Below are 9404 nucleotides of genomic sequence, written 5' to 3'. Positions count from 1 at the left end.
GTTTAATATTTTAAGTTCATTCTCTGTAATTGTTAATGATAATATTGGACTTGCAATACCCTTTGTTAATATGCAGCATTGCTTTTTTGCTTATTGCATTCTCAGCTACAAATGCAAGATGCTTACTATAAAATCAAAAATAAACATCCGATTACGAATACTATTATCTATTTCACGTGATTTTAAAACAAGGGTTTGATTGATCCATTTTTAGCCTACTCAATAACTTCCATCGGACTTTTGTGTATACTGATCCTATTGTGCTTAATATAAACGGTAAATAAGTAAAATTTATAGATTTATCAATTTTTTTTTATAAAAGGCACGCTCAAAATATCATTATTTTTTTTGTGAATTTTATAAATAAAATTCATTTTCATAATATGGTTAACGAAGTTACTATTGTTGTTTCGGATGATAATGAAAAAAATAGTAAATCAAATGATCGTGAAATGAAAGAAAAACATGCGGAATCAAAAATTGATCGTAATTTTGTTTCTCAATACACGAACGGTGAAAAAGATAATGATCATGAAACGGAAGTTAATATACAAAATCATAAGGAATCAAAAATTGATCGTATTTTTGTTTCTCAATACACGAATGATTATATTGTTACTTATAGTAAAAAAGATAATTCAATTGTTGGATGGTCGATTAAGGGACAACCGCAACCCGATGAATTTTATAAGCTTGATGAACTTAAGCTTAATAAACTTAACGAGCCATCATACGAAATAAAGTCATTTTCACTTTATAAGAAAAAATTGTCATTGTGTTATCGTGAAGAAGATGGAAGTTATAAGCAATGTAGGTAATTTAATTTTTTTGACGCAAAATACGCAAAATAATAATATAGGTTTATGTTTAATTAATGATTTATATTGTAATTATAGGTCTTATAGATTTAAAAAGTAAACAATTTTACGAACTAGAGCATTCCTATTCCATTGATGTTCATGGACAATATAGTATAGGATTCCTTCATGATGATGATGATGATGATTGTCCGAAGTGTAAGAAGGAGACTCATGGTCATTTAATTCTAGTATCATTATATGATCACAAAATTTACAAGTACTGTCTAAAAGATATGCCAAAAAATGCAACAACTTTGAAATATTCGGAAATTTATGATATAAAGATTCCCGAAAGTTTAAATGATCAGTTTAAATATAAATTTTGTTCTATATATCAAAAAAAGTTATTTCTATTTTTTCAATATCATAAAACATCAATACTTCAATTTGATCTATTGACAATGAATTTAGATAGACAATACAATTCACCTTTAGATTTGGATAGTCAATACAGTTCAGATTCTCGTTATGAATTTACAACAGTAATAATGAATAAAGACAAGACATTATTAGCGACAGAAATTTCATATAGTACTTACATATTTTCAATGAAAAATGGAAGATTGATTACAAAATATTCTCAAGGCGGTCAGTATTAACTTTTACAATACATTTTTGATGGGGTATATTTTAATAATTATTATTTATTTATAGGTCTTTTTAGTGTCGGTAGTACTCCAATAGAATTCGTAACTTTAAAAAATGGTTTTGAAGGATTAATTGTTCATAGTGTATATTATGGTATGCTTAGTCAATATGTATTTATAGATCCTTATCACCCTTATAGAAATTTTGGAGATCCTGGAAAAAATAATATTATCAATGGTACCATTGATGATAATAATGTGATAACTAAATTAAACAGAAAACTTTCCATTGATGACGATGGTAATGTTTGCATCAAAAATGGGTTAGATGAAAGTGAATTCCAACAAATTTCAAACAATACTACTTATCATAAGATTTATAATTCATCTACTTTTAAAGAAATACAAAGTATGCTTAATGAAACCGTTGAAAAAATGGAAAAAATGGAGATTAATAGGGTTGCACCAGCTGATATAGAATTTGAAGATGGGCATATTATTTTTAAAAAAGAGGATGAGTGTGATTCAATTCACTTTGTGATGAACACCCCTATAGTACCTAATAATATAGTACCTTTTGTCAAACCTTATACATTTTCATATAAATTAATAAATAATAAACAGGATTTGGTACTAATTAATGTGGAACAAATCGAAATTTTTACAAGATCGATTAATGGAATTACTTGTCAATACCAATGGAACAATGATGAATGGAAAAATACTTATAAAAAATTCAGAAGTAAAAATCGTCGTTACGATAAAAATTTTATTAATGAGCACTATAGAAAACTTATTAACAAAATTTTAAAGAATGAATTTAATGATTCAAATTCTTCAATACCATTACCAAAATTTTCTTCTGAAGTACATGAAATACTTAATAACAATCCATTAGTTGAGAATATTAAAAATGATACGGAAGCATTGTCAAAATTTAGAAAGGATATGTTAGATAACAAAATTAATTATCAACAAATGAAGGCAATAACTACAAGTATTGTAGATGATAAAGAATTATTTTCAAAATTTGGGTCAGAAATTTTAAAGATGGCAATTGAAAATAATTATAATGATATTGTTAAAAAAGTTATTGACAAAATTATTGAATCAATTCAAGTTAATTCAGAAAATCGTGGTTACATGGAATTGGCGAACCCTTCTCAAACTAATTGCAGTTATATGATGACATTGTTACCTTTTATTAGTTCAAATTTTCTAGAATTATCTAAGAAATATCCTGATTTCGCAATCAAATATATCTCATACACATCCATTATATTATCTCCTTATTGTGATTTCATTAGAAATTCAACAAATACTTCACTTCATTCATATTCGAATGTTTACATCAAAAAATCAAATCCGGTTAATAATTATTTTAAGCCGATATCATCGTTATGGACCAGATCCAAGACCGATCAGTCATCAACCAGCCAGCAAGAAGTAGTCCAAACAATCAGTTTTATTGTTCCTTTTCCTCGAATTTGTGTATATAAAAATCAAAAAAATAATGGTAGCAAAAAAAATGATCGAAATAATAATCATCATGAGACTGAAAAAACTGAAAATATCGAAAAAATTAATCACGAGACTGAAAATAATGTTCCTCATGACGATCATCCATTTAATATTTGGAATGAGTTTTTATATAATCCAAAATCTCTTCTCTTTTGTAATATTGATAGTAACCATTTTTATAATTGGTGGAATTTTGCCGCAATTATAGATTTTAAATGGAGAACTTTTGGACGGATTTATTATTTTTTGATTTGGTTTCTCTATATAGTTTATTATATTTGTTATACATTAGCTTCTATATTAGAACCAAATTTTATCACCGATGTTCAACGTAAATCGCTTTTTATAATTTCAATTATATTTGGCTCCATATTTTTAATTTTTGAAATTTTACAATGTCTATGGGATTATAAAATTTATTTTAAAGATCCTTGGAATTATTTTGGTAAGTAAATATTCATTTAATTGTTTTATATTTTAATAAATTTTTAACTTGATTTAAATATTAATAGATGTCGGGGCATATTCTTTACCAATTGCTGCATCCATTTGTTGGATTATTAATAAAAGTCAATCCCCTTGGCTTGTAGCAATATCTATTATATTATCAAATTTTAGATTTTTATTATTTTTTAGAGTATTTAAATCGTGTGGAATTTATTTTGCCATAATATTGGGTGTTGCCAAAACAGTTTATCCATTCTTAGTGGTCTTAGCTTTTATAATACTCGGATACGCTCAAGCATTTCTTTTTATTCTAAGATCAACCAATGTTAATGATGCTAATGATCCGTGGAATCTTGTAACTAGATATTATTTTGCTAATTCAAATGAAATTATAAATAATACAACAACATTAGTTCAACTCCCTAATTCAAATACAAATTTGTTTAATTGGTTCCCTACTTCACTGTTTGCCGTATATAAAATTATCACTGGTAAGTAATTTACTTTTCATTTAAACCATTTTTTTTTTTTTAAAAAAAAATAATAATAATAATATTTTATTTATAAAATTATAGGTGATTCTGGATCTTTATCACCATGGGCTTTTCAAGATAATCCCTTAATGACTTTTTTACTATTTACCTTTACATTTTTCACAGTAATTTATCTTTTGAATTTATTTATCGGATTGCTCAATATAGCGATTGGAGATTATAATAAAGAAGAGGAATTTTTACTTCAAAAAGCACAGGTATTTTTTTTTTTGTATTAGTTATATTGTTAATTGTATTTTTAAATTAACTACAATTTGTTTTTTTAAAGATTATTGAATTATTTTACATGTTTCCATGGTGGAAACATGACAAAGAATGGTTTCCGGAATGGATGTTAGTATTATTAATCAGTTAATATTTACTTTTTTATACATTTATATTTTTTTAATTATTTTAGTTATTATGATATGCCTGTTACGGAAGTTCGTAAATTAATTAATGCAATTGATAATGATAAAACCGTATTTAATTATTATCTTCCAGTTATCAGTACAGACTTAAGAAATTTGGTAGCACTTGTTGATGAAATTAAGGAAGAACAAAAAAACAAATTTATCAAACAACTTATAAATGAACTTCAGATAAATCAGAAAATACAGTTCTTGCAAACGAGAATAGAAAACCTGCAAATAAGTTTACAAGATCAGCAAGTTTGTGCACAAATAAGTCAGGAACTGGATGCACTGAGACAGCTATTAATATATACACAAAATCAGCAAACGGACGCACAAGATCAGCAAACGAATGTGCGAATGCGTCTATTTTTTCTGGAACTGAACAAATTAGATCAGCAAATGAAGCAAATAGATTTACTATTTAAGCAAATGAATTCGCAAATAAACCCGCAAATAAACCCGCAAATAAACCCGCAAATGAACCCGCAAATGAACCCGCAAATGAACCCGCAAATGAACCCGCAAATGAACCCGCAAAATCAGCAAATGAATCCGCAAATGAATTTACAAAATCAGCAAATGAATCAGCAAGTGGATTTACAAAATCAGCAAAATCAACAAATGGATATATAAAATTAGCAAATGGATATTGTTATTATCGATTTACAAACTACCCAAGACCACTACCAAAAAATTTTCGGTACCTGACTTGTTTTTTCCTGTAATCTTGCTTTGAAATGTAATTATTATAGTTTATTCTATTATATTTCTTATTTTTATTGTATTTTTATTTTGTTGCAAAAATAAAAACGCGTTTTTTATATATTAAATTTAAAGTTTATTGAAAATTTTTGCAACCTTGGGGTATAAAAATAAACTATCAAGTTTTGAGAAAGTTATTACAATTATTAAATTATACTAGGGAAACGGTAACCGTTGTGAAGTCCGAAGTGAATGTTACAGTAAAAAATGCAGTAATACAGCGCATTTTATGTGTAAAACAATATAGATATTAAAAATGCGTATAGCAATATTGTTTTTTTTATTAATGCAACTAACTAATACTATTATTCTTGTGTATCTACTCCAAATATAGTAATAGGACCAAGGTAATTCGATCAGTGACCCGATTTTCCTGAACTAAAAAAAGGTGGAATTTTTTTGATCATATTTTAAAATAGGCAAAGCACAACAAAACAAATGGGCTGATTGGTTATTTGAAATTTTTTTGCGACCAACGATCAGTGTACTCAATTTTGATTTTAATCATATGTTCGGATTGGCTAACGGATTTTGCGACCAAAAACCAAAACAATCTGCTAATTATTGCATTTCAGTTTTATGGGCGCAGTTTGTGTCAATCTTCGCCATATAAGGAACAAGTAACATTTAAGTGTCACCTGATCACGTGCAGCCACAAGTTCAAAAACATTAAATATCTGAAAAACTTAGTTTTTTTTAGTGTCAAAAATCTATTTGTCACCCCCATGATACAACCATGCCCACAAAACTGGGGTGCCTAATTATTTCAATAGAGATTTTCTGGTCCTGCCCCACATGCTCACCATATGTAGAACAAGCATGTCTAAAAAAAGAAAACTGAAGCGTTAGGGTTCTATATTTTATTTGAAGTTCAGAAAAAAAATCTAGTACATAGAAATAATCTTTTTTTTAAAAAAATAAATAAGATTGCAAAGTGAAAACTTATAGCTTCTTTAGCTGAATTCCTACAAAAAAAAAGTTAAAGAAAAAAATGAAACGTGAATATTTGTTTCATTAAAGAAGTAATTTAAAAACAAACCAACAAATTTTACTGAATTTTTCATATGTACCGATCTACAAAAAAAAGCACGACCTAAATGTGTGACAGGTTACGCTAAATATATTGTTTTAGAGTATAACTATAAACATCAATTTGTTTGACTGTCATAAATTTAACTTCACATTTCTGTTATGTAATGTTTATCTTAGAAAAAAATTAAAAAATTTTTTGCACCTTTTAAAAATATTAAAGTAAAGAATATGTATTTTGCGTATTTTTAAATATTAAAGTGTAATTTTTTTGCACAATTTTATTAAATAATCCATTTTATTAAATATTATATTACATGAAATTATGAAGTTTTATTAAAAAGCTAAGGTTGCTTGCTGAAACTAAAAAGGAAATTCCAAAAGGTTTCGGCCAATCAAATCAAATGCTGAAAATGCCAAAATTAGGCCAAAACTTGGTCTTAATTTTGGCCAAAATTAAAATTCAACCGAAATTATGACATTGTGTCACGTAATGTTACAATAATTTACAAAAAAAAATTTTGTTTCCCAGTAAAATTGGCAGAATCAGTTTCACAAAGGTTACACAAATTTCAAAAAAGGAAATTTATAATGTTGATCGTTTCTGGCCAGAATTACATTCTAAAAATGGCCAGAATTATACCAATAATTTCGGTCAAATTTCGGACTTTCGGCAATAATTTCGGCATTATAAATTTTGGCAAATTTATTTTTAATTGCCTAAACTTTTGGCTACAAAAAAGTTTTGGCTTTGGCCTAAATTACTTAATTTCGGCAAGCAACCTTATAAAAAGCACGTCTTAGTATACAAAAAAAATAACTTCATAAATATTTAAGTGACCTATAAAAATCAATACACATAAACTTCAATATCCACAATATTCACAGAAAATATTATTTAAAGATTATTTCACTTGTTTCTTTTGATTTAAAATGTTAAATTATGACTTGAAAGTAAAAAAAACGCGTTTTAGTATTTATATAAAAAAAAATTCATAACTTTATAAAAATTAATAAAAATTAAATACAAGTATCTCCATACCTTATAAACAACTTTCTTTAAGCATTTTCATCTGATAATAGTATAAAGTGGTGTTTTCCGTTTATTTTCGTAATGTTAGAAGATTTACCAGAAATGTTGCGATAACTTTAACATTTAACTCTGTTAATTGTCACCAACTTGTCATAACGTTTTCATGTGGAAAGATAAGAAGCCTAAATAATGTGGAAGTTAACAAACAATCAAATTATGCTTAAGAATACCAGAAAATATGAGATGTCTTGTTGAACAAAATTCTGCACAACAATATTTTTTACATGATATGAAAAATATCTTTTGGAATTATCTGTATATATCACGTAATTTTTAAAGAAAGTGTATTTATTTTGCCAATTATTTTCTAATATACTAGTGTTCACCACTTCACCCGTTATCTACGACAACAGTTAATATGTAATTCCGACCAGAATTAAAAGATCTGCAAAGAATTTCCTTTTTTGGAAATTTGAGCAATACAATTTTTTTAATTTCTCTGAAAAGTAACAGAAGACAAAATTTTCTTTTTTAAAAATTTGCATAACTGACAATTTCCTTTTATGGAATTATGTGTAACCAAAAATTTCAGTTTTTCACCAGAAATAAAATTTCCTTTTTGGTCTTGTATAACATTGGTGACGAATAGAAGTAGAGTTACACAATTCAAATGACTTATTTATATGGTTAATCTAAACATAACGTCTACGTGATTGCAGTGTTTTTTAATATATAGATTTATTTAAAAATAAACAATAGTCATTTAAATATTTATTTGTCAACAATATCTGACTGAATGCATCATCTCGATTTAGGATTATTTAATTATCAAGTGACCTATACAAGGGTGTTGTTAAAAAAATTGTGTGGTCAAATAGCGGTTGACGAACTTGATAATCATTTAGCTAAAATCCTACGATTTCCTGGCCTTAAGATATTCAAAAATAGCCTGGAAAATATTAAGCGGTTTATTGCCAATGAATTTCGGAATATGATAAAGGTATTTGTTTTCGTCATAGAAGGAATAGTCATAAACCACCACAAATCATCGATAAGTACATTCCGAGCCAAACAATCTGATGAAGCATTGGTTAACATGTATTATTATTGGAATAAGATGTATTTATACAGCTGATGTGAGTATTTTAAGGAATCAAAGCTGGTGATTTTTGATGTATGATTGCGAGAAAATATGATGATTAGTTTTTTATAAATATTGCAATTAACATGATTATATTTTATTTTGTTTAAAGAATCTAATTAAACAATGGGCAAAAAGCTTCATAAAACTATTTAAAGAATATTCTCTATCAGAACTTCAATTACCAAAGCTGCATAATTGGTGCTATCATATCATTAAGACAATTAGAGAATATGGAGCAATTAACAGGTTTACGATGGAAACGTATGAATTTTTACATAAAGATGCTGTAAAAATACCCTATAGGTCTAGTAATAAGCATGACCCAACAGATCAAATGATTAAATTAGTTGATATTACAGCTAGTACAATATTCAATGCATTATCACAAATTAATATTGTTATATTATATATAGGTTTACCAAAAAGGAATAATTAAATACTTACTTCAGCGTATAAATGTTAATAGACGCAAACAAAAAACTCTAATGAATAGTTTGTTAGACACATTTAATTTGCAAGATTTTGATGCATTTTTTAATAATTACTAATCAAACAATAGTTTGGCCTGTGAAGCTCTAACAGCTCTAGAATATTTTCTGGAATCGTTAAACGAGTTTTTAGATTTATGTGAAGGGTTAACAGATTAATATTAGTTGGTATAGTTATGCTAATATTTCTTCAAGTGGAAATTACATTAGAGCAAAAAGCTTGTATTATAACGAACTGTCATTTAGTGATGTGTCAATCAGCATGAGCGAGGAAGAGTCTGAAGATTATAATACAGCCGAAGGTGGTGCATATTTTAGCAAGGTACAGAATTTTATTTAATATTAAACTACTAACAAATGATAATCTAAGCAATAACTTACTTATTTTATATTTAGGTTTCTTATGTTGATTAACGTTAAAATTATTGAAAAAGATTTGTTGTTTGATCTTGCTTTTGTACAATGGTACGATTTTTGTAATTCAAGACAATTATACAAATATGATTGTCTTTGGTTGAAGATTATAAACACGTATAACTTTGTGCCTATAGAATCAATTATAGAATTGGTACAAGTAGTTCAAC

General features: G+C 26.9%; 2 protein-coding genes across 2 annotated transcripts; both read left to right on the top strand.

The window, feature by feature from the left end:
* The first annotated feature begins 251 nt into the window (after positions 1 to 251).
* On the top strand, positions 252 to 5191 carry OCT59_021800 (uncharacterized protein). The gene is made up of 9 exons (XM_066146747.1): positions 252 to 810; positions 897 to 1448; positions 1515 to 3413; positions 3481 to 3537; positions 3829 to 3906; positions 3991 to 4166; positions 4238 to 4302; positions 4453 to 4478; positions 4551 to 5191. The coding sequence occupies exons 1-9, from the start codon at positions 384 to 386 to the stop codon at positions 4787 to 4789; spliced, it is 3519 nt and encodes a 1172-aa protein (XP_066005855.1). The 5' UTR covers positions 252 to 383; the 3' UTR covers positions 4790 to 5191.
* A 2793-nt stretch (positions 5192 to 7984) lies between these two features.
* OCT59_021799 (uncharacterized protein) lies at positions 7985 to 8768 on the top strand (the record flags this gene model as incomplete). Its single annotated transcript, XM_066146746.1, has 2 exons — positions 7985 to 8188; positions 8442 to 8768. The coding sequence occupies 2 exons, from the start codon at positions 7985 to 7987 to the stop codon at positions 8766 to 8768; spliced, it is 531 nt and encodes a 176-aa protein (XP_066005854.1).
* Positions 8769 to 9404: the final 636 nt, after the last annotated feature.

The sequence above is a fragment of the Rhizophagus irregularis genome, chromosome 30 (genome assembly GCF_026210795.1).
Source record: "Rhizophagus irregularis chromosome 30, complete sequence".
NCBI classification, from domain to species: Eukaryota; Fungi; Glomeromycota; class Glomeromycetes; order Glomerales; family Glomeraceae; genus Rhizophagus; species Rhizophagus irregularis.
This window is presented reverse-complemented; position numbering and strand designations above follow the sequence as displayed.

What these genes read in the sequence shown, in the direction of transcription:
- OCT59_021800 (XM_066146747.1), top strand. Translation starts at nt 384, where the DNA reads ATGGTTAACGAAGTTACTATTGTTGTTTCGGATGATAATGAAAAAAAT. An exon ending in TACAAAATATTCTCAAGGCG is followed by an intron (nt 1,449 to 1,514) that starts GTCAGTATTAAC and finishes ATTTATTTATAG; the next exon opens with GTCTTTTTAGTGTCGGTAGT. An exon ending in TTGTTGGATTATTAATAAAA is followed by an intron (nt 3,538 to 3,828) that starts GTCAATCCCCTT and finishes CAACAACATTAG; the next exon opens with TTCAACTCCCTAATTCAAAT.